The sequence below is a fragment of the Rhododendron vialii genome, chromosome 3a, assembly GCF_030253575.1.
Source record: "Rhododendron vialii isolate Sample 1 chromosome 3a, ASM3025357v1".
NCBI classification, from domain to species: Eukaryota; Viridiplantae; Streptophyta; class Magnoliopsida; order Ericales; family Ericaceae; genus Rhododendron; species Rhododendron vialii.
In genome coordinates this window covers 17839454-17865712 of record NC_080559.1, presented here as the reverse complement: position 1 = coordinate 17865712, position 26259 = coordinate 17839454, and the positions used below count along the sequence as shown (strand labels likewise).

At 38.9% G+C, this 26259-nt stretch overlaps 2 protein-coding genes across 2 annotated transcripts in view; both read right to left on the bottom strand.

Annotated features, from left to right (window-relative positions):
• Window positions 1-26259, bottom strand: part of LOC131321174 (uncharacterized) — a 62148-nt gene that overhangs the window by 30826 nt on the left and 5063 nt on the right. The window lies entirely within an intron of this gene.
• LOC131320966 (triosephosphate isomerase, cytosolic) lies at window positions 10910-20020 on the bottom strand. Its single transcript, XM_058351911.1, has 9 exons — window positions 19832-20020; window positions 18578-18653; window positions 17711-17834; window positions 17182-17266; window positions 16689-16821; window positions 13992-14086; window positions 12580-12658; window positions 11667-11749; window positions 10910-11138 (listed from the first exon to the last, which is right to left on the bottom strand). The coding sequence occupies exons 1-9, from the start codon at window positions 19868-19870 to the stop codon at window positions 11088-11090; spliced, it is 765 nt and encodes a 254-aa protein (XP_058207894.1). The 5' UTR covers window positions 19871-20020; the 3' UTR covers window positions 10910-11087.

The following is a 26259-nucleotide window of genomic DNA, read 5'->3' as shown; positions in this document are numbered from 1 at the left end:
GGAGGTCCACATTTTAACTAAAATAAGGACCCCCTCATGGAAGACTCTCTCTCTCTCTATATATGTATAGACCTCTCATCTCAGCCCTCCATTTCAAGGGCTGAGATTAAATCTCCACTCCACTCCACTCCACTCCTGTTAAAACACGCTGCCCCCTTCTTCTCCTCCCCTCTCCTGTCTGAAAAACGACGCACATCCAGTAGCCTCCACCTCTCCACCTACCTCCACTCCGACCGACGAGCCCAGACGCCGACGACCCACCACCACGCGCCGAAGACCCCTCTCCCTCTGCTCGAGGTAACGCTCTCCCTCCCCCTCTCTCGAAGAAATGGAAAGGAAGGTTGAAGCACGGTCAAATCGCAAAAATCGAATCGCCCACCACCGAAGCTCCATTGCCAAGGTCTCTCCTCCTCCTCCTCCTCCTCCTCCTCCTCCTCTCTCTCTCTCTCTCTCTCTCTCTCTCTCTCTCTCTTCATCGATGAGCCCTAGATTCTCCATCTTAGGGTTCCAAAATTTGGGGACCCCAAAAAATTAGGGTTTGTCATACACTACGAAATTGGAGATTTTTTTGGGTCAGTTCGACTGGCTAAATTAGATGAGTTGATTGTACAAGAAAGCTGAATAATGAGCAACGTTGAAAAAATCATTTAATTGTACAATAAAGCTGAATAATGAGAAATCTAACAATGGACAGTTTGCACATCTTTCTTTTCTGCCATTTGTTTTGGTGTGATGAAGGTGTTTAGCTTGTTTTTTTTTTTTTTTTTTTTTGGGGGGGGGGGGGGGGGCATGCCCCCACGATTTTGTAACAAGTTTGCGCATCTATAATAGACAGTACTTATTAATAAAACAGGGGATGCTTCGATTTGAGGATAACTTTTCACTCGTTTGCTAATTAAATTTGCTATAGCAGAGGGTATATAGATGAGCTGAGAAAAACTCATTACTGAGAATTTAGGCATGCTTGTGCTTGGTCAATAAATTTCAGCAATACTCTTCTCCCATGAAACTGATGAACTCATTGACTTGTTAGTGTTCTTAAATTTCTTACTGTTTAGCATCTATATTTCAAAAACATTTGGTTGCATATATATGGAGATATGCAACAACTATATCTGTAATTGAGAAAATATTGTCTCATAGAAATAACAAGCTACTAACTTTAGGTTTGGAGTTTTGATGTGCGATAATTTTTATGATGTTACACTTGTAATGATTTTTCTTTTAATTGTTTTCGTCTCCCAGTTGATATGATGAAGCCTGGCGCAACTTTCATTCTTCGAAATGCAAAGATTGACATGTTCAATGCCATGTCGAGGTCACAGAACCTGGTTGAAATCTGTTAAATCCTCATCTGTTTGTGTGCCTATCTCTCTGGTTGATTTGCTGGATTGGTTTGCCCAAATTGTCAAAGGGGAGAGCTTCAAATGCAAAATTTTGAAATGTTCATTGGGAGCTACAGTGTATCTCATCTGGAGGGAGAGGAACTTACGAGTGTTCCAACAGAAAACAATGGCTAGTGATGAAGTTGCTCAGAATGCTGTTAACTCCATGAGGGACTTTCTCAGTTCCATGAGAGGAGTAAAGTCATCCACGAAGAATAAAAGATTGTGTGCTGAATGGGGACTTGCTGATCAATACATTCTTAAGTAAAGAGTAGATTTTTTTGCTTTCTAGTAGCCTCCTTTGTGTGGAGTGCTGTTGGTAGTGTCCATGTATAGGTTTGTTTTTGTTGATGCTGTTGCCTTTTCCTTGTAATTCTCCTTAGAAGGAGTATAGTTGTATCGTCAGGATAGTATCCTTGACCTTATTTTTGTTTTATGGTTTTTGTGATACCATTTGGTCACCTGTAATAAAATGGAGATGTAATTGATTTGGTTTTTCTTGTCAATGGATAACTTGGTAATGGATTTTGGCTATAATTGTGACTTGTGAATGTTGATTTAGAATGAGAAATGCCTAGTGTTGGCTTGTGCGTAACCTGATGTGGTTCCTATTATTATTGTTGTACTGACTGAGACGCGAGACGTCGAGTTAGAACCAAAAACAAGGGAGACTTTGCCGAATTTTTTCCAAAACCTAACTTTGTGAATGGACACGATACAAACACGGGCACTCCAAAAACTAAATTTCAGCACTCCAAAACTAGCCGAATTTTTTCCAAAACCAAACTTTGTGAATGGACACAATACGGACACAAACACGCCAAAAACTAAATTTCAACACTCCAAAATCAACCTAATTTTTTTCAAAACCTAACTTTGTGAATGGACACGATACAGACACGGGCACTCCAAAAACTAAATTTCAGCACTCTAAAACCAGCCGAATTTTTTCCAAAACCTAACAAACACGATACGGACACGGACACTCCAAAAACTAAATTTCAGCACTCCAAAATCAGCTGAATTTTTTCCGAAACCTAACTTTGTGAATGGACACGATACAGACACGGGCATTCCAAAAACTAAATTTCAGCACTCCAAAATCAAGTTTGAGATCCCAATATTACATGTCAATACCATGTGTAAAGATTCAATCTTTCTTACATTCTCATCCATCCCAAAAACATATCCATAAACAGAACTTTCATTTAACCTAAAAACTTGTACATCTTATTACATTCAATTCCAAACTGAAAGCACAATAACTACGTTACATTACTAAACAAAGCCAACATGCCAAAATACTCCAAGATCATTCTGAGCAATCCGAATCTTCTTCTTGGTCACTATCTGAGCCTTCCGCTTCCTCTTCTAAGTCTATTAAATAAAATTGAGAATTAAAAAAAATATAAGATTAGTAAATAAGAACATCTATGTCAATAAGAAAAATAGAATTAGTAATTGAGTTACCTTTGTTAGTTTTACGCATTGGATTCGAAGAACAAGTTCTCTTATCATGTCCAAATTGAAAGCACATGTGACACTTTCTTTTCTTCTTATTTAATGACATCTCAATACCGTTTTTCAATCTTTCGGACTGTGTAGAAGCGGTTTTGCCCTTGACATCCTTTTTCCTACCCTTGCAAATTGAGATGTTCGGATCCAAAAGCAATATCTGAGACGGCGACGGCTTGATAAATTTCTCATTATCTTTTTCAGCACAAATTTCAATTGGAGACACCTTAGAAACTTCTTGGATCTTCTCAAATAAAGCATTCATACCTTCAATGAAAATAGTGTATGCCTCATTTGATGGGGCGGCCAAACAAGCCAATTTTGTAGCTTCTTGACACATATGGCTAAGTCTTAATGCCTCAGATTCTTCTTTGGTGTTGTCATGCACCAATTCTTAGGAATCAATTATCCTAAATTTGTTAGCCTTTTGCCTCCATCGTGGAAGAATAAAATATTCCGGTATTTCATCAATGTCTAGTCGGACAAACACTTTCAAAATGTGCACACACAATATCCCAACAAACTCAAATTGTTGGCATTCACACTTACCCTCATAGGTTTGTGAATACAGTGTCACCTCGAACTTTTCAAGTTCATCATCTTTGACTTCACTATGAAAGATTGAAAACCATTGTCATTTCTCACATTTTCAACTTTGTAGTGAAAGACTTTACTCCATTCATCCTTGAACTTGTTGAAGACGTTTCTAGTATACACTTTTCCCGCATGCTTTAACAAAAATTCATGGTCATTAACAATCCGAAACGTTCGGACTCAAAATCTTCATCATTTTCCCTTTTCACAATTCTACTCAAGGCTTTCTCAAACTTCACCGCAAATTCTTTGAGATTTGACGTGTGAGTACAAAACCATCAAAAAATGAGTTGATGCCCTCACTATGTCCTGTAGTATACATACCGACGAAGAATGTACCACGATTATAAACGGGTACCCATGATTCTCGAATATCAAACAACCCTTGAAGCCATTGGTTGCTTTCTAACCCATTTTCCTTCATCAATAACATCCATCTCTTTTCAAAATCCTCTTTCTTGTATGTCCTCCTAATACATTTTTTCATATCTTTCTTGAATTTCGATCTATTGTAGTACACTTGTGACAACTTTTCAACAAATTTCTTTTTAATATGCCAAAGACATAGACGATGACGGGTGCTGGGAAAGACCTTGGCAATAGCTCCTTTCATTCCCAAGTCTTGGTCAGTGATGATAAAAGTTGGAGGTCGTCCTCCCATTGCATCAAGCCATGCCTTAAACAACCATACAAACGTCATCTCTGTCTCATCTTGTAAAAGTGCACATCCAAACTGTATCGACTGCATGTGATGGTTTACTCCCGTAAATGGTGCGAAAGGCATATCATACTTATTTGTTTGATATGTTATGTCAAATGTGACCACATCTCCAAAAATAACGGTATGCCATGCGAGATCGAGAATCCACCCAAAAAAAATTAACTGCCCTCCCAATTTCATCACATTGAATCGCATAAAAAAATTGTAGATTATGTGCTTGTTTGTCCTTAAAGTAGTCAAGAACTGATTGTGCATCGCCGCAATCTAGGTCTCTATGCCTCACATTCCTTAAGTGATTGTAGCAGTCCCTATTATCAAAGCCAATGTATTCACCACCAAAAATTGAAAGAACTTTCGAAATATCTATACTTTCTCTATGAAATGTCTCAGTCAAATCCTTAACTGCTTTCGGCTTGTTTCGATTTGACTTCATTTTCATCCTCTTACTTGGAGTCACTAGTGGATGGTTGTGACTTTCATCGAAACCTGTTACTTTCCATTTGCAATTCCATTTGTCATGCATAATCCGCAACTAAGTTTTGCATCCACATTTAACGATTGAACAATTTCTAACTCTTGTCTTTGTTATCACATTCTCCTCTTTGTCTACTGCATCCACATTTAACGGTTGAACACCCTCCTGCTTATTTTTTGGAGCATACTTTCCTTCTTTTGTGCAAACAAATCGCACCTTAGTGACTTCATTCAACCTATTTCGTCCTTTTTCTGAACCTCGAGTACGAATCCAAAACACAATTTCTCGACCATAACATTCATAGTAATTTCGTGCTTCTTCAATTGTCTCAAAATACATCACAATTGTCGGTGTTTTAAACCCTTCCACATTGTTATCTGGAGTCTCGGTATCCCTGACTTCGAGATCATCTAAAGCCTCTAACTCCATTGTTCACCCTTCAATTGCAATTTCCTGCAAAGTGGAAAACAATATCCATTACAAAGATACACATACATATCATACCCGTACGCGCAGACACAAAATAGAGTGAAGGAAAACAATAGGACGAAACATGTTATTACCAAGTCCTTAATTAAGTTGATTAGTCGCTTTTAAACAGCTTCCAGTGAAATCTTGAGCTAGTAATTAATAAATCCACGCCCATAAAGCTGTAAGCATTGAAGCTGGACACCAATAATGAAATCAGTCCAAAACAAGCTCATCTTAAGAATTTCTCAATTCTAGCTACATCAACAACACGCCTATTCAGTTAAAAGTTTCAAAGTTCTGACGAGCGCTCAAGTTGAGTCACTATATTTTTCACGACTCTCGTAGAAGATTATGCCGGTTGCTTTGGGATCAAGCTGTTGTGTGTAATTTAGGCTATTGCCACCAATGTCGTGGTTTATTATGCTGCTAATGATAGATGAATCCAGGTTCAATACACCAGTATGGGAATCTTATTGTTGGAAGTTTGTGAATGAAATAGGAGAACTTTGGCCTTCCCTAACTCTCCTATGGAACAACTCAAAGGTTTTCTTGTGGCTATGCAATGGGTAGTCCTATTTGGGAACGGGCCAGGAAGATGAGAGAGACCTTGTTCTAACCGTGCAAGTGAGAGCTCGGCGGTGGTGGTGCGGTCGCCGGAGGTGGTGGGTCGTTCGTCAGCGGTGGCGGTGGGGTCGTTGGTCCCAGTGGAGGGCGGTGGAGGAGTGGGGGGCTATGGGTGGGACAGGATTAAGGTGGAGAGGAGGATGGGGCAGCGTGTTTTAACAGGAGTGGAGTAGAGTGGAGATTTCATCTCAGCCCTTGAAATGGAGGGCTGAGATGAGAGGTTTCTTTTAGAGGTTTTTTAAGCGGTTCCCGGAACCGCCCCTATATATATATCAGTCCACTTCCCGTAAGGACCACCTTAACTTAATAAAATGCGGACCTCCCTTTTCTAATCGAATTTTGATGATCCGAGCCGCTTAATGTGTTCAGAACGTGATTTTAAGGCTACTCGCTAGAAATCAGCAAAAAAAAATACCGGGAATGGCTTCATCCGAGCAGTTTTTGTATGTTTTTTTATCGAACAGTTCAAATAAAAACTGCTCCAATGAAACCCATCCCAGTCATTTTTTTTGCCAATTTCTCGGAGGTACCTTTAAAATCACATTCTGTATACATTGAGCAGCACAGATCATTGAAATTCAATCAGATAATGGGAGAAAATGGGAAGGTCCTTATTTTAACTAAAATAATGATCTCCTCATTTGAAAATGATTGTATGTGTGTGTATATATATATATACACAATGAGCTTCCTGTGAGGATCTTAAATATGCTCCTTAAAGTGCGGACCTCCCCATTTTCTCCTATTTCCTGATTGAATTTCGATGATCCGAGCCGCTCAATGTGATCAGAACGTGATTTTAAGGGTATCCGCAATAAATTGATATAAAAATGACCAGAAAGGACTTGATTTGAGCAGTTTTTTTTGAACCGTTCAATAAAAAATTGTTCGGATGAAGTTCTTTCCGGCCATTTTTTTTTGACGATTTCCCGCGGAACCTTTAAAATCACGTTCTGATCACATTGAGCGGCTCGAATCATCGAAATTCGATCGGGATCTATGAGGTCCGCACTTAAGCTAAATAGGGGATTGCTCATAAGAAGGGGACTCATATATATATATATATATATATATATATATATAATCCGGATCAAATTCACATCTCTTCCGATCCGCAATGTCTGTACTTTCCCTTTTGCGATCGAATTTCAATGATCCGAGCCGTTCAATGTGATCAGAACGTGATTTTAATGATACCCGCGAGAAATCGAAAAAAATAATAATCGGAAAGTGCTTCATCCGAATAGTTTTTTGTTGAATGGTATATATATATATATATATATATATATATATATATAATTGATTTTGTCACTTTCCTTTTTGTTAATGCCACTCCAGATCTCTCACAAAATAAAACATCTAATATAGACATAAAGGAAAGTGACAAAATCACTCCCTTATATATATATATATATATATATATGAGTTAGATTCCGGTGAGGGATTCCTCATTTTATTAAAATGCGGGACTCCCCTTTCCGATTGAATTTCGATGATCCGAACCGCTCAAAGTGATCAGAACGTGATTTTAAGGGTTCCCGTGAAAAATCAGCAAAAAAAATGACCGGGAAGGGCTTCATCCGAGCAGTTTTCATTAAAACGGTTAAAAAAAAACTGCTCGGATGACGCCCTTCCCGGTCATTTTTTTTGCTGATTTCTCGCGAGAACCCTTAAAATTACGTTCTGCATACATTGAACGGTTCGAATTTTCAAAATTTGATCGAAAAATGAAAGTATTTCATTTTAACAAAATGAGAAATCCCTCACTTGAAAATTCCTATATATATATATATATATATAAAGATGCAGTTATATGTGAAAAGATGAGATATCGATTGGGTTTGGCTTGGCTTCGAACCGAAACAGGACACGAGACCACACTTTAATGATCGATCACTGTCAATATCAACAACCGAATCCTACTAGTCTTCTTAATCAGTCTACATGAGTGAGTATTCTCCTTCTTTCGTTTATTTCCTACCACATCGTCGATATCCAAACAAGAGCCAGTAAAGATACAGAGCATTTGGCTTGGAAGTTGGAAAAGGGACCGTTTTAGCCTACACCATTTGTCAACTCACCTTTGTTGATAATTGCGAATATTTTCACACCAATAACTCTACGACCACACAAAATAAAAAAATAAAAAAAAACACTACAACCACAAATATACTTATGAGTGGTGCTATTTGCACCGACGGTTTCCTACTGACGGTATACCGACGGCCGCGCGCGGCCATTTCCGGCCACCGGACGGGCGATCCGAGCCGTCCAAAAAAAATTTAAAAAAAAACCGACGGGCCTTACGCGGGAATCAACGGCATCCGATGTGTGTAGGGTGCTTGATCTAAACACCCTATACACAAAAAATAGGGTGTTTAGATCAAGCACCCTACACACATCGGATGCCGTTGATTCTTGCGTAGGGCCCCTCGGTTTTTTTTTTTATAAATTTTTGGACGGTTCGGATCGGCCGTCCGGTGGCCGGAGATGGCCGCGCGCGGCCGTCGGTACGATTTCCCTACATTTTTGGTCGGTACATATAGGATTTTCGATATACTTATATATACATACTAGTAACACACACTCTTTCACATTAAGTGTGGGCCCACATACACCAATAAGTCTACAACCACAAACATTCACACACACAGAACCGAGGATACTGTAGGGTATTCCCTGCAGTGCACCATATAGGGTACATCCAGACCGTCCATCTCGACAATCTTTGTTAAAATTTGCTGAAGAACTCTTACCGGTCAAAGTTAACAAACATATCTGAACCGTTGATTGCCAATATAGACATTCCGAATACGCCCTACAGGGTGCACTACAGGGAAGCGCCCTATAGTGTCCCCGATCACATTACTGTTTCCACTAACAAATACGGAGTAAGTCGTGGACAACTACTTTTTTATTTTGTTTTTATTCAAATTTTTTCGCGTTTGTTAGTTTTACGCCAAACTTTTATGTAATATTGGTTCGTCTTGACGAGAGGAATTAGAAAAGTAACAAATTATGACTTCTACACAATTATTAAGGAAAATATCCACAGAAAAGCTCAAAAAATCAGTTTTTGGACTTTTTTTGTGTGGATATTTTCAAAAATGCTTGTGTAAAAGTCATAATTTTTTATTTTTCCGATTCCTCTTGTCGAGACAAACCAAAATAACAAAAAAAGTTTAGCATAAACCTAACAAACACGATTTTTTTTTTGAATAAAGACAACCAAAAAATTGTTGTCCACAACTTAAGTGTGCACTCAATGCGAGAGAGTTTTTTTTGTATGTTTAATGATTGTGGTTGTAGCACAACGGTTTCCACACATGAGAATCTGATTCTATGACTAAACCCAAAAAAGTTTTAACAGTTACCATAGGTCAATATGAATTAGATAATTAATTCGCTGAAACACACAGCCCTATACACAGTTAAAGAAATTGAGGTTGCTTCCTAGGTAGAACCATAGAGCAGGTAAAGAATACTTCATTTGGTAAGGATTTAAACCCCACCCTTCCTCCCATTTTTCTAAGGATAGTTTACTTCATTTGGTCATATTACTATTTTTTTTTTTTATAACTTTGGGATTAGTTCATACGGAACTTTATTATGGCTTTAATTGGGCTCCGCGCAAATGGACGGTGTGATTGAGCTCCCAGAATTAGTCGCAATCTGGGTAAGTTGGCCACATGTGAGTTATTGAATTAGAAACGATTCTACGTGTAAGATTTATTTACAAACTTTAAGGAGAGTTATCTTTAGGTCTCACGCATTGTCAGAGTCAGCCTTGAGCTAAAACTCGAGGTGCAGCCACTCTAGACTCCGAAAAATGAATGAATTGAGAGGCCTCTCTTACTTTGGTACCTCTTATAATAGTCCAACAAAAAAAAACCCTATCTTTAATCTTCACTTTAAGTTAAAAAAACCGGGGTCGGCCATGAATGTCATTGTGGACGGGGTCTAAGTGTTTTTTTGGACAAGTATAGACGTACGGGTCTAAGTTAGAAAGTACTCCGTACTCGATTAAGATTGAATATCTACTTGGCGATGTGAACCGGTGCATACCTACCTGCCCACCCATACCTCTTTGAACCAGTTTTGTACACATTATGACATGCACCTGTTTGCCTATGCATACAGGCCTTCTTACGCCATTTCATGCATAGATTTTCTAGAGAGCGCACACACACATTTGCGCTTACAGAGTTTGAGAAAGAAAATTCGTAAAGTTTCTGTTCCTAGGAGGTGGGGTAAAATCTGCTTTAAGGACACAATGAATCATCACCGGCCTCGAACTACTTATAATTTCGATTCTTCGGTTTTGTAGTTGTAGACTTAATTTCCTGTTCCGGTTTTTGGTTTTCAACTTATTCTTTCGTATCCAATTTTAACTAGTTTCCCAAATTTGTTTAGCATAAAGATTTTATCATTACACAAAAGTAGATTTTCAACTACTAGTTTCGAACATAAACACCCACTTAATTTGTAGGTAAATTTAGAGCACGAATTTTCAAGTGATAAGAATTCAGTCTTTAACCTCTTCGTATGGCCAGAGGCTCGTAGCTTATCTTATGACAAATGGGATCATTTGAAACCAATAAATTTCGGTAGCATAGAGTGTTTATGACTATATTTTCTAAGTTCATTGGATACATTGGTTTTTGAAATTAATTACTGCTTCAAAATTTGAACATCGTGGATCTCAATTCTTTAAATACTAGGAGTAACTAATACTATTATGCATCCCAATTCTATTACGAGCATATGATAAGTAGTAATCTACACTAACCTACCTTATCAGTCAGTCCCATGAGACCTGCTTCATTAGAGCTATTCAGCTTTCTATAAAATTAATTCATTAGAGCTATTCAGCTTACCATAACTATTTTATGTCTACAATCTACATTGCCAAAATTCGTCTTAACCAATTTTAATTTTACTTGGAGTCGGCAAATGACAATGGAAACACACACATACTCCGGCTTGTCTGCAGAGAATATTACATACATTTGTTTATTATGGCCAGAAGGTTCATAAATCACTTGAATTAACCTGGAAAAACAGCCAGTAAATGCATGAGTAATCAGCTCCACAGCATCTGTATCGGAAACACAAAAGCTCAGGTTATAAGAAAAATGTTGCTTTACGGGCACAATTGGAATTATTCATACATGCATATCAATTTCAAGCAAAATGCATAGAGTACGAGGGATAATCACTCCCATAGGCTTCACATGAATCATATATCAAAACCTTCTCTAATACACTTTTAACATCTCACCAACCGATAACTGATACCAAATCACATACTTTTCTTCAGCTCAGAAGACTTGATAATGTCAATGAACTCCGGCTGGCAGAGAAAAGGAGAGGAAAAATAAGGGGGATGAAGAAACACAACCAAGCGTATGGAAAAGCAAAAAAGCACGGTAAAGAAAACAAATAGGATCTCTACATTTGGAGGGAATAACAGAATCCTGTCCAATTTTATTCTTTTGGATTCATCCTGGGCCCACTTCAATGATCGAACCATTATGTAAAACTCGTTAGGAAGATCAATCATACGAAATATCAAGTTGATTGGATATCCAAAAAAAAAATTTAAAACACATATACCTTAGAAAAACAATACTGTCACAGACTCTTAACACAATTATTTCAAGATAAATATGTACCGATCATTAGTTTATTAGTAACCAACTAACATGAATTTTGGCATTGTCTCAACAAGCTCTACGAAACAAATGATTTTGATCATTGAAGTGTGGCAGGAAATGACCCCAATGGGCAAAACTGAACCGTACAATTATTTTCTCCAACCAGAGAGGATCCTCTTCCTAAGAGAAAACAGAACCAAACAAAGAAGTGATAAACTTGTCACCTTAAGAGACGCTCCACCAACCAGAAAACCATCGACATCGGGTTGGCCTGCCAGTTCCTTGCAGTTAGCACCACTGACAGAACCTGGAATAGCAACGTATCCAGTTCACAAGAGATAATAGTCGAAGTAGAAAGAGAAATGAATAGGAGTTGGTCATGTTGGCACCTAGCTACTGGTAAAAGACTACCCAATTAGGAAAATAACACAGGTATGCAATAGTCAACAACACAGAGTATGCAGGTTGAAAAAGTGTAGGAACTTGTGAGGAAATAGGTTATAGTCAAAGGGTATCACCTGTAGTTTCAATAATGTGATCCCCAAGGCACTACCATGCCTCTTAATCAGTGACTTTGAAGATCAATATTGTCAGTGGACACTTTGTGCCTAAGTCATTCGAATAGGAGGCCTCTAGAGATAAGTTTTCAAAGTAATTATGTGGATGATTAATTAGTCAGATGCCATCCTGTACATTTTTTAAAATGTAGACCAAGGTGTGGAAGACCCCTACCCATAGGGCATCTGATAGGGTCCTCAAATTGATTCACTTGGTGCGTGTCAGTTGCATTATCTTGTCAAAATAAAATTGTTCTTCTACCAAGTATTCTACACTCAAAAGTTGAGGCTAACTCTGTGGAGATTCAAGTGACCATTACATAAGCCTTGCAAACATGATGATTAAACAACCTCAATCTTCCCCCGGAATTCATGGCAAAGTAGCACTTAGTAGCGTCAAAATACGGTCAAATTTGTTTGGCTTCCCGGAAATTAGAGTTAGAACAAGTAGAAAAATAATTTCCCACAACAGGAGATGATGATTGCTGGAAACATCCTTTAGTCGATTTGCAATCACATAACTAAATTGAATAACTCAAGCATTTCAGGGATATGGTGTCAAGTATGTATCAATCAGTACCTCCATAGATGATCCTCGTTGTGGCAGCAACTTCCGAGCTTGTGTTCACTTGAAGCCATTTCCTCAACTCAAAATGCACCTGTCAAATAGAAACAAACTTAGTAGGAGAGAAGTTACACGGTAGAAACGAAAACGTTGATCTGGAGGGTAGGGGTAGCACCGGTAGAAGATTAAGATGAGAGAGAATGGATTAAACTGTCTATCGTAGACTGGTCGATGCCGCAATTAGGAGGAATAATATAGTTATGGTAGATGGTAGCACTAAGAGGAGGGTTATACCAAAATTGAGAGGCGATAGTTCAAAATGACCTAGGTTTTTTGGATATCATGGACCATGATACCCTTGATAGAACTCAATGAGACAACAAATTCATGTAACTAACTCCAATTGATTGGGACTCAAGGCTTAGTTTGTTTCCGTTAGGTACTTTGGTTATAAATGGTTGCAAAATGTCAAAGAGAGGGCGTCAAACAACATTTTGGACATTATACAATATGTGAGGGCATTACATGACCCCTCTTCAGGTTGAAATGTCAGATAAACCTAAATAGAAAAATCTTATTGAACAGGTCGTAGGATATTTCCGTCTTTCAACTGGGCTGATTAGCAACAAGAACCCTTACAATTACCACATAAGCATCCCACCGAGGGCTATCAAGTAAATTAACAGGATCATTCACATTTACTCTAGCATAATATACTCGATTTATATGCATCTGCTAGGTTCATTGCAGTAATTGCCTAAGCTCCAACAAATTTTACTGCCTTCAAGAAACAATTATTAGTCGAATATGGGGCCAGTGACGCCACCCAACCTCGAATTGTGCAGCTCAACAAGGATCATACATATGGCCTCTTTGATGATCCCTTTCTGTGCCCCATAGGCAAAGGGGTACAACGCCTATATTCTATTCAACGAGCCTCAGCTCAACAAAATCAACAGCTATTTAATACTTCCCCCTGGGTTTTTGCTTGTTTATTATGTGATGCAAAACTTATACAACCAGATCCAAACAGAAATTTGAAATTTGAGTCGCAGTTATTGGGCATCCAAATCATTACATTTAAGACACGGTCGGCCTTTACCCCACTGAGATGTAGTTTGCACCAAGATTTAGTTTGCACCCGTAACCTATCGGCTATCGACTCATCAGAAGTACAAAGGCCCATTACACTTCCTCCCACCAAGCTTGGGATTTTTCCCACACTCTAATACCCTTACCATTCTCTATGATTAAAAAAAGGTTGAATCATTTAAACTAGAATTAAGTCACTTTCTTGAACAGGAAATATCACCTAAAAATTCAAACTTCTCTTTGGAATACATAGATGCAGTTGACTTTAGCAATTAATGCCATGTTTTGGACTGAAAACAGAGATGATTGAATGAAAATATCACCACCCTACTCACCTCCTGAGCTTGAGCAGGAGTTGCGACCTGCCCTGTTCCAATAGCCCAAACAGGCTCATAGGCCAAAACAACATTTTCCCAATTTGATATGCGTTCTGCACCATGAGGGGGAATTTTAGTATTATCACGGAAGTCCATTTATTTCAACTCCTTACAGCATGCTGGGAGATGTGGTTAGACAATGCCTTACATCCTAATGCAACTTTAAATAGTGTTTTTAAAACAATGACATACAGAAACATCACCAACTCTGAATAAAAACAGTTAGAAGCTTCAACTATGCAATTATTATATGAACTACCAAGACCAAATGATGATAAAGAGAATCAGAAAAAAGAAGATTCCAACTAAACCAAGTAAAAGTATAACAAATTGGTCAAGACATTTTTTGTGTGCATCCCTACATCTGGGAGAAGTATAACTCTAAGTTCAGGCCAACTCCATTTATTTACGCTGCAGAACCCCATTGACTCTGACTCTACGGGCCCTGTGGCAAATTAAGCTTCAAAACAATTACATTCATTGAAACATATGTGAACTGACTATGACACTAAAACACTTCTTGAAAATGAGATTGATTCCAAGGAAACTGTGTACAAATGTTAGAACTGTGGCTCATATGTTAAGTATGAAAAGAAGGCTAGATGCCGGAGCGTATCGGAGCGATGGCATCTGGCTTATTGCCGATGATCCAGTGAAAGTAGATTGGACTTCGGCTCAGGCGTTTCGTAATTGGGGGGTGCGGGGGGCTACGCCCCTCGCGGTATGGTATGGTATCTGTTTCCCACTTTTCCGCCGGGTAGGCGTCAACGGAAAATCAAATGGCGTGTGCGGTGTGAGCGCGGGCGTGCTAGGACTTATCGGCGTCCAACGTACAGAAGGCGTGAGCGCCTCGATCTGACTTCGTATGTAGTGCGACTGCGTGTGACCCAAAGGGTGAGGCCACAATGAGATTCGCGGTTTGCCTCAACGATAGTGGACTTAAAATTTCCCAACTGTGTGAGAAAAAGAAATAACAACGTAGAATAACTTTATTATGTCGTAATAATAAAGTTGGGGATACAAGAAAGACGGAATAACTTTACTATATCGTAATAATAAAGTTTGGGGTACAAGAGAGATAGAAAAGAGAGAGAGATGAGATAATTGCTTTGCTAGGAGGACTTTGGTTTTTTAAGCGCTGGGCTTGATTGGTGTGTGAACCCTTTTTCCATCTTGAATTCTACTATTTATAGGCATGATTCCACTCTGCAAGCCATCGAAACCAGCTGTCTCCTCCAAAATCGGCCAGTGTCCCACATTTGGGCATGCATGGCAGTTTGCAACAGTTTGAGATCATGGGCCAATGTTTTCCCATAAGCTGTCATGTGTCCCAAAATTCCCATGAAGTCCGGCCATTTCTCCAGCACCTTTTGATCATGGGTAGCAGTTGAAGGGAAAATCAATTGAACGTGGTTTGCCATTTTCCTTTTTGAATTAAACCAATCACCCATGTATCAATAACTGTCTCCATTTTTGGATGGACATGGCCGACAGTTAATCTCTAGTTTTTCCATGTGTGCACATCTCCGAATAAATCCACCTTTAATGAAAATTATTCGGTGTAACCTGCTTCACTTGGAATTTAATTAATCGGGACTTGCTCCAAATCACAAAATTAATGTGGCCCATTAATTTTTAGCCTGAGAAACTCTTGAATATCGGCCCAATTTAATTAAGAATTAATTAAATGGCCCTCCAGCACTAGCCCAAGGTTTGGTGCCAAAAACGGGTGTAAATAGTATCATACAAGGGTATTTTTGATATACAGGCCAAATCCGGTTAGGGTTAGAATAGAGTAGGTATAAATACTCTATGTTGTAAACCCTATTCGATACTGTGATAATAAAGAACAGCAGTCGCTCTCGCTTCTGTGGACGTACCCGGTTTTGGGGAACCACGTATATCTTTGTATTGATTTCTCTACTGTTTATACTCGTCAATCGTGCGTGCATGTGTGACGATCCTAACAACAAACATAAAACAACTCCCATTGCAATTTCCATTCTTTGATCATTTACTTGGGTTTGATTAAAGAATTAAGTGGAAGGAAATGGAGAAAGAAACAGACAGGGCTGGTGCTGCATGACTCATACTTGAAAACAATGTCTACAGAGGCAGATTTAAGAAGATTCAGAGAAACATTAGTACAATTCTCACATTCTTACCTACTCTACAAGCCTGTTTCTTTCTTTTCTTCTTTGAAAAGATGGCAATTGTTAAACAAGAAGCAATAGAGAAAAACATGAACCCATTTAACAAACAGAAATTCATATGGTAAGCAGAAACTCTCTGCTTCAAGTCGAATACAAAAAGATATTGTGATCATAAAGTCAGAATTATCATTTCAATCAATACTAGATCAAAATTTTCACAGTATCCACAAATTTACCCAATACAATATCATACACTTCAAGATATCCACAAGAGATTGTGTTACCAATAATTTCCAACCAGTCAGTTAGCCTTCATGATCCCGTTATTGATTTACTTGCCAAATTATAAATCCAAATATCTATTACTAGAATGATTCACAAATCAAGTAAAAAAGCATCTTTCAAAATAAAATAAGCGAGAGAACTGGTTACACAATCCACAAGAAGACAGCTGAAATTGCTTTAGTTGGTACACATTTTTTAATAGCCCCGAAATATGTACCTGAAATTGCTTTAGTTTGTGCAGCAACAACATCCATGGTAGATCCTGATTCTCGCTGCTCAAGAGTCTCCCCAACGCAAGCAATTACCTTCAAGCCTTGTGAAAGAGCATATGCAACCTTATCTCCAATAAACTGACATGAAATGTGTCCCAAGTTAGTGGACTAACTACAGGCACCCAAAGTACCAATACCAACAACAATAATAATAGAACCCATCTAGTCCCCATTCATTAGGAGTATGGGCGGGGGAGGATTGGAACAGACCTAACCTTTGGCAATATATGCACAAAGTGGTTGCTCTTAGAATACCACTGAAACAGTGGCTCCCCATGCCACCAAGAACCAAAATACCAATACCAACATTAATAATAATGACTATAACAAGAACAATAACAACAATGGCAAATAATAGCAATTACAATAATGATAAAAATAATAGAACTAATTTGTCACCATAAATGAATGCATTATTGCAGCACATATTAAACTTACATCATTTGATTCATTTAGTATAAGCCTCCTCTCAGAATGACCAAGAATGACCCACGGAATGCCCAGATTGATAAGCATCTCTGCGCTGCATATGCAAAAGAAACAACATAGATTTTTTAGATAGAATGCTGAAGCATACTTGTAAAATTGAAAGGGGAAAGATATGAAACCATTTCCTGACTCATCTTTGTGTATTTAGTGCCGAAGGGATAGGTCTGTACCCAAGTCTAGCTCTTCCAGACATCGATTAAAGATTTAAAGGGTAGTATTTAGGCATAGTTGCTTTGCTTTCCTGATTTATGCTAAAGGGTCATGCTAGACTTGTCCAGAGCATAAGAAATCCTTCATTTTCCAAGTTGAGACATGATGCCCAAACATTGTGTGTAGACTTTTGATCACTTATTCTTCAGCCAGGCCATGACTGAATGCCATATGGCTTTCAGATCGGTTTCACATGAACAGCTGAATGCTTTTGAGTCCACTTTTTCCAATATTGTAGACATTAGCATCAAGAAGCAGCAAAACATACCTGACCTCACCAGTGAAAGCACCTCCTTTTTTAACCCAACAATTCTGAGCAGCAATGTGAAAATCAGGCCTTAGCGAACTTTTAACCAGTCCAAGAAACACAAACGGAGGGCTGACAACCACCTCTGCAAGAGATTGTGTTGGTGATGCACCAGCAAAAAAGAACATCATCGAGGTTATACTTTCATACAGTCAAATTATTTTCGGTATGAAAATTAATAGGATAGATAGAAGCTGTGCACAAACAGTAAACTCAGTACTTCCCCCCAACCCCCTCTAATCATTCCCACAGTAAAGGAAATCTGCTTAAAGCTGTACTATACCCACTAGTATGTTGTGTATGGTATTAACTTAGGAATGAAAAAGAGTTTCCACGTGAGATTGACCACATTTTGAGACCAACACGGCATAGGAAAAAGAAAACATGCAAGAAAGCAAGCATATATCAACTAACACCGGTGATTTGCTCACAAAACTTTACCCGTGTATCTCGGAACTTAAGGGTCAATGAATATCAATGATAAATGGGCTCGGGTGATTACATTCAATGTACACTAGAGCAACAGGCTCAAGTACTGGTGTTGAGTTTTGAGTGTTTTCCATCAAACAGGGTAATCACTATAATTCCGTGGTGGATTTATCTCTCTCCGGTGGATGTTTGTAATTTGGCCGGCCAAACTGCACAACTGCACAAATGCTAGTGCTTCTCTTAGTGTGTGTTCACTTCTATTTTATTTCGGGTGATCCCGCAGCTGTGGATGGGATGCGGACAAATCCCAACATGCATATTGATAGCATAGAAATTAAAAGTAATCACTCACCCCACCAATTTGGCAGCAACTGTGACAATCATTATATATTTACTTACCCACAACAACCTCAGAGGGTACTTCACCAGCATTAAGGGTCGAAACTATCTTCTTCACCTCCTCTGCAGTTCCATTCTACGTAAACAAACATCCAATGGATATCACAGATCAGGTTTCAGTAAGCATAACAAAAAAAATGAAGCGGTTTAAACGGTTGAGAATGAGTCATATAATGATAAATGATAATTGCACTCAATATTTTGCACAACATTAGTTAATAAGAAGAAAAAAACAAAAACAAAATTTCAATCAAGCTGATAACATATATAAATAGTGATGCTGCTTTCTTTCTATCTATCTTTCACTTTCTTCTCGCTTCCCTTGCCCCCCTAGGGTTTCACACCCTTGTACGACGGTGGGAGGGGAATGCCTCTATACTTATCTCTTTGTTTTTTTTCATTCTGTCTCTTCAGGTCAATGACTTGTCGTTTGATCTGTGAGAGTTATGTCTCTCCTTTTCTCGAGAGTTTAGTTTCGTCCTTGGACACAGATCGGGTTGTTCTTCATCTTCAGAGACGATGTTACTTCACCATGATATCCGTGCCAACAATGCCCTTACCCTATATGATATTTTTGGCGGGGCAACTCATGGAGGCTTATCATATCTATAATTTTTTAAAGTTTATTGGTGCATTCATACTTGGTTGGAGTGGAGTCCATCTGGTCGTCCAGCTATTTGTAGTCTTTTATCTTTTAGCACTTTATCTTTTTTTAGACTGCTAATTTATGAATATACAGTAGATTGTGAGTCCCGCTGTTTGCGTCACACGCAAGAGACGAGGTGAAAGACATCGACTGCCTTGTATGATTAGTTTGGCTTTGTGCAAGATATTTGTAATAAACTCGGTTATGTAAGTGCCAAAAAAATATATATATCTGTTCATATCACAGAGAAAATAACCAAGATCTGATTCATTGCATGGTCAAAAGACAATGGAAAGGTCTAGGAAAAAAAAGCAAACCTAAACGCGAAAAAAAAATTAATTTCACATAAAAGAATTTAGTCAATTGAGAGTAATACAATATTCGGCTTGGTGGCCAGCGATTCAGTAGAGCATTTAGAAAGAGATACAATCACGTATATACTAGATGCATTCGATTTGGATCCAAATGGTGTGAAGGCGTTGGAAGCATATGTGTAAGGCTAGGTATAGGCAATTGGTTTTCCTACTTGGAATCGAATGATCAGATGCAGCCTCTAAAAGATTAATGAAACTAGAAGTGAAGGGGTAAAAATGGAATGGGAGGCTTACGCATTTCCAGTTACCGCCGACGAAGAACTTTCTCCCCATAGTTGACGACGATGATCACGAAGCTAGCTCTGGTTCAATTATCTCGGATTGGGGTTTTGCTATGGGGGGCTATGGCGACTGACGAGTAATGGACCTGATGAATACGTATATATAAGAGCGTATTATTCGTGACTCATTTTTTATTCTGATAAATTGCGGATCATAACCCTTTGAAATGACGTTGTTGCCCACGGGGGAATATGCTTTCTGCATCCCCTGAGATTCTTGTAAATGCGACTTGTGCAGAGTTGCTTGCCCTAGTAGGAGTATTCGGGTAAGGAGGGTTGTTTGGTAACAGAAAAGCTACGTGCACAGCTTGTGCACAGCAGCTGTGCATAGAGCTCATTTTTTTCCGCCTCGGATCGCATAATTCTGAAGTGATTATAGGTGTTTTGTTAACGCCTCTAACGATATCGAACAAAGCTCATTTTTTACAGAGACTTTAAACGACACATTTTGAACAAAATGAACGGCTCCGATCATCTTTGTGCGACCTGAGGCGGGAGAAAATGGGCTTTGTGTATAGCTGTTGTGCACAGCTTGCTGTTCACGTAATTCTGAAGTGATTTTGGATGTTTTGTTAACGCCTCTAACGATATCGAACGAAGCTCATTTTTTACAGAGACCTTAAACGACACATTTTGAACAAAATGAGCGGCTCCCATCATCTTTGTGCGACCCGAGGCGGGAGAAAATGGGCTCTGTGCACAGCTGCTATGCACAACTTGCTGTGCACGTAGCACAGCTCATTTGGTAAACCGAAAGTCTATTGGTACAGATTTTTGGTACAGATTTTGTACATGGATTTTTTGTGGGATCTACTATGGGTCCCACACAAATGATCCGAGCCGTTCACTAAATGTAAAACATTTTTTCAAGGATCCTTGCAAAAATTCAATTCAATCTGATACTTATAGATATTCGATCCAATCATCTAACTTTTTCATATCCTGAAATCTAAATGAAAAATTAGATAATTGGATCGAATATCTGTAAGAGCATCTCCAACCCAATACTCCATTTTTGCCTTCAATTCTTCATTTGAGAGTATCAAAATAATATATTTTATTACAAAAGTAATTTTGGAGGAAATCTAACTTCAACGCAATACTCTATTTCTACTTCTATTTCTTTAAAAACTCATCCCAAATCTCAAACTTCCCCACTTTCCCTCCAAAACTCAAATTTTCATTTTTCTAACTTCATTAAAAAAATACTCAATATGGGTCTTATTTTGAAGATATTGTACATATCTTTTGATTGGTACCAATTTTATAAAGGATTAGTGTATCAAAACTAATTTGATGAACAAAAAGGGATTTGGTGAGGGAAAATAGTGAAATGGAGGACATCCTCCATTTTTTTCTCCATCCTCCATATTTGGAATACCAAACTTGATCCTCTCAAATAGAGGAGAAAATAGAGGATGGGTTGGAATGGTATGTCCTTCAAAAATGATCCTCTCAAATGGAGAAATAGAGGAATGGATGGTGCATTGGAGATGCTCTAAGTATCATATTGAGCTGAATTTTTACGAGAGCCTTTGAAAAAATGTTTTACATTTAGTGAACGACTCGGATCATTTGTGTGGGACCCGTAGTAGGCCCCACGAAAAATCTATGTACAAAATCTGTACCAAATTTCTATACCCATAGACTTTCTGTTCAGCAAATGTGTAGAGGATTGTAACCGTGGATGTGGCCCACGGATTTGCTGTTAGTATATGCGCTGGACAACGGGTTGTCACAGAAGTGGGTGGCGGAAGGAAAGCAGATTGGAGGGATTCTTGGATTTCGTGGGACGGGTTGTGCTAAAGGGTTGTAGGTCCAGTTTCAGAACACCTTCTTAAGAAATAAGTACTTATTTCACATTTTTAAATTTAAAAATAATGTAAATAAAAAATTATTTTTTTATTTTTTTTGCACCGTATAAAAGATCTTGATAAGATCTATCAAACAAGATCTATATTATTAGAAAAATTATTTGCGTAGACACATTATTTTTAAGCTTGAAATTGTCTTCTTAAAAAATAAATACTTAAAATGAGTTCCAGAACGGGGCCGTAGTGCATTACGTTAGTTGTCTGTCTCAGTAATTAGAGGTGTATATGGTTCGGATTGATCCGGTTCTCTACACATTTACCAAATAACCAGTAACCGGGTCATGTCAAACGGTTCTAGAAAATTGAGAACCAGAACCTAACCAATATATGTATGAAACCTTACCAAAACCAAACCACAAGACCAATCCGGTTCTATCCAATAAGCATCCAAACACTTATTCACAAAATATAAACTCATAAAAATAAAGAAATAAAAAGATAATCTGCTGGAATAGGAAATGAATGAAGAAAATAAAAGCTTTCCTAATGAATGAAATTTCATCTCTAAATAAATTAAGTTTAGCAAGGAAAAGATTAACCTACCAAATTCAAATACATATTTAATTACACACACATATGTATATCTATATTTATCTTAGTTTTAAACGGTTCGGTTCGATTTTAATCACGGTTCACTAATTGAAAACCAGTAACGGGACCAAAATTAATAGTTCTTATTTTTTTTGAACTATAACCTAATCGTACAACCGCAGAACCAGACCAAATAGGACGGTTTCTTGAACACCCTTATCAGTAATCAACGATCTAAATTTAAATCAAACTCTTTTAGCATCTTTCATAGAAGAGTTTGTTTTTAATTCGAACCGTTAAAAACATTTTTAGACGTTTAGATGATGCCCTACAGCCGATATAATACAGAAATGCACTACAGGGTTTCAGAATCGTTTGGGAGTATGCATCCATGGGAAGAAAACACTCCTATTTTGGAAGAAGTTTGTCTCCGGTTACAAAAAAATTAAAAATAATTGGATCTGTAAAATTTTCTTGTGAGGGTCATTTTGTGTCCATTTTATACGCCGACATCAATCGTAAATTAAACAAATCACGTCAAAAATGATGATAACCGGATATCAATAAATGAACAATCAAAATATGGCTCAGGACATTCTTTAAATTTACTGCTCGATTATGAAAAATGCACAATTTTCGATTATGAAACTAAAACTAAAATTGGTTCAATGCTATAAAAATTGTACTAGTCCATTACTTTTCTACAGTTGGAGAAAATCCTCCTCTAATATGAACTCTTACAATATTTGATAGAGTATGGTTTTTTTTTTTTTTTGAAGGCTTGACAGAGTATGATTAATAAATTAAAGGAAATTAAAAGTCGATGATCAAGGATTCAAGATGTAGGGGGATGAAAACAATCGTTGCTCAGAATAACACCAATATGCAACGGCTATTCGTGCATCTACACCGGAACCCTAATCTGTCGTTGGAAGCCTAATTTGCAAAATAGACAAGGGGTGAGCACATATTTGCCGCTCGTGGCAAAGACCCTCCGATGCCTAAGTTAGTATCACGTACTAGTAGAAAAACTCTAATTATCAGTAGGAGAATAATATGAGTACAATGTATTGTATACCTTTTACCTCTAAGTTTACCTCTTATTTATAGATTTGTGCATGCTTGCTGCTCAAGCATCCCTGTTGCCCTAGGATTCCTATATCGTATAGGAAACCCAGAATATCTTGGACTCTCGTTCCCTTATCAGTTTACTACTTAAGAGTCCTTTTTAGGACTCTTTTCCATAACTGGCCGAACATCCCATCCTCATTGGGTTTCTTTCCAGATCCTATACTCTCAGGATCTCATAGCCTCTGAGACTTTCAAGAGTATTCCTTCTGCACCTACTCTTGATTAGAGTTCTTCCTTTGTTCGGCTCTCTCGTCACCGAACAGATTGTCTGGACCAGCTATTTCACATGTAACTGGTCCTATATTAACTATTTGAACCAATGCCATTGTATGTCTCTATCTGCCGAACAGATAGCTTGGACCAATGACTTCTCATGCCACTTGTCCATATCGCCGATCACCGCTCATGGTGGTTCATTTCATCGTATTTATTCCGCGATCCCACGTACCACGTGTTCGGCCGTTTAGTTGTACTTGTTCGGGAATACCTCTCTACAATCGCTCCCTAGCTTTGCTTGTTGCCACTGTTCGAGGGCTACAGGTAAAGCTAATAGCTCATCCTTTTGAACCGAGTTTTTTTGACCCCGGGCAGTCATTGAATTAATGCTCATTGATGCTTTTGGCGCTCTTGTCATTATACCTTTCAAGAAAATGTCTCCACGTGGCGTATCTCGTATGCTTTAACATTTAATGTGACCTGGCGTTCCAAACGAACGGTGTCAGAACGGCATCTGCTTTCCGTTACTTTATCTCGTAACGGTGTGAGACATGTCGTTTCGTCTCCTTCTCTCGCTCTTATAATATTTTTAGAGACACTTTTTAGGGCTTTTACTCATTCCGAAATCTAGACGAAGAAAATCTCATTCCTCCGCCGTCGCCGCCGTCTACAACTTATTCGTGTCCTAGGAAACTGCTTTCTCTATCTCGTAAGCATTTCACTTCTCATTCTAGATCCATTTCAGTTTTTCGATCTCAGTTTTCCCCTGGTGGAGTTTCGTCCATTCCTCATTCTTAGATTTCCCTTTCACGTTTGAGTTCTAGCAGTTCATCCATGGCGGATGAAAACAAAAATGCTCCTAAACCCAATAAATTTAGGAAACTCTGCAAAACCCCTGCAGCCATGGCAGCTTTTAGGACAGAATATAGCATCCCTGATAATGTAGGACTCGAACTTGCCCCTTTAGGTGCAGACAGAGATGGTGGTTCGTGGGATAGAATGAGTATCCCTATTGTAGCCATTGTCGAGGGCAGAGTTCGTTTTCCCCTTCACCCACTACTTTGCCAGGTCCTGAACTGGTACCTTCTCACTCCCATGCAAGTTTCAACGAACGTATTTAGGCTTATAATGGGAGTAGTAGCCTTAAATAGGATTCTAGGAACTCAATTAGGAATTTGGGACATTCAATGGTGGTACAGCATTGTTTTGAATCCTGAATACAACACCTACTACTTCAAAGTTAGAAGGGCAGAAAAACGTCTCGTGCTAAACCTGCCAGACTCTGCTCGGGATCATGAAATCGATTTCCTCTACGTCACTGGAGGCTTCGAGCCACTGGGGGAGGATGGTCAAGTGGTGGGCCTCCATTGCCCCCATATATGGGGTTACCTACGTATGCTCCTGATTTATTATTATGCTTCTTGCATTTTCCTTTTTACTGTATTCTTGCACTTTCTAACTCTTGTTTGTGCTTTAACCTACAGCGGATAATGCTAACAAGCGTCCAAGGCGTGAACCAAGCTACGTCTGAACAACAGAGATCAACAGGGTTCTAAAATATACAGGTGAGCCCGGAACCCAAATAGCTGGTCGGGGCCGTAACGCAAACGTACTATTGGGCTACGACCCTGCTTACAGAGGGTTTATTGACAGAAGGTTAGCCAACCCGAGTACCAGCGGGGCCTCAACTTCGACTACTCCCCAGCCAAGGAGCTCAAGATCTAACGCCGGAGTAACAATCGCCGGACAGCCGGGCGAAATTCAAATTTCAGAAGGCATCCCCCTACCTCGTGTGGTCAAAAGATCCTCTCAAAGGCAGGCTGCTTCTCAACGACAGCCCGAATAGCCAATTCCTGATCGTAACACCAGCCAATCATCTTCTTCTGGCTATTCCCCATCTCCTCCAAGCTTAGGTACTATGACCCGTCAACCCCTGAATCTTAGTACCCTACTCACCGTCTCTTCACGGGGATGTGGTGCCTTCGGGAGGGCATCATCAACTGGTCGAGCCCCCCCGCCATCTCGTCGAACCAAGGGGGTTTCAACACTATCCTCCTTCTCTCCTCGGGAACATGACAGTTCCCTTGAGGCTACCGATGCTCATCGGGACAAATGCCCTAGGAACCAAGAAGGTGGGGATCCTGATGCTCACGCTGCTGCATCAGCTTCAGAAACTCCCCCATCGATCATCCAAGTAACTCATGAAACCTGGGCCCCTCAACTCATAAAGGGTGATCGTCCAGTAAATGTTGGGAATAGTGCTAGTTCCTCAGAGACTGCATTGGCCCTAGCACAGGGCTTACTACTACTCGTTGACACGTAGAAAGAGTCCTCATCTCCTTCTGACCGACTTGTGTCCACTGGACTCGTCAGTGGAATCAAGGTGATGTAGTTCTGTTCATAGCTTAAATTTTACCTTTCTTCGTTTAAAATATTAATTTCGAACTACATTTTGGTTTCCTTTAGTTCATTCAAAAGATGATTACATTGGGCCAGAAGTTCCAAGATGCAGATACTGAGAGGATCACGTTGTTGAATGATAACACTAGGCTGCTCCGTACAATCTCAAGACTGGAAAGAGAAAGAGACAAAGCCAAGGCTGATTTTGATGAGGCGAAAGGCAAACTTG

Coding starts and splice junctions, on each gene's coding strand:
- LOC131320966 (XM_058351911.1), bottom strand. CDS start 19,870: ATGGGGAGAAAGTTCTTCGTCGGCGGTAACTGGAAATGC. Junction 17,835..18,577: donor ACCCTCTGAGGTTGTTGTGG/GTAAGTAAATAT, acceptor AATCTCTTGCAG/AGGTGGTTGTCAGCCCTCCG. Junction 11,139..11,666: donor TTGGTGGAGCGTCTCTTAAG/GTGACAAGTTTA, acceptor TTTCTCTGCCAG/CCGGAGTTCATTGACATTAT.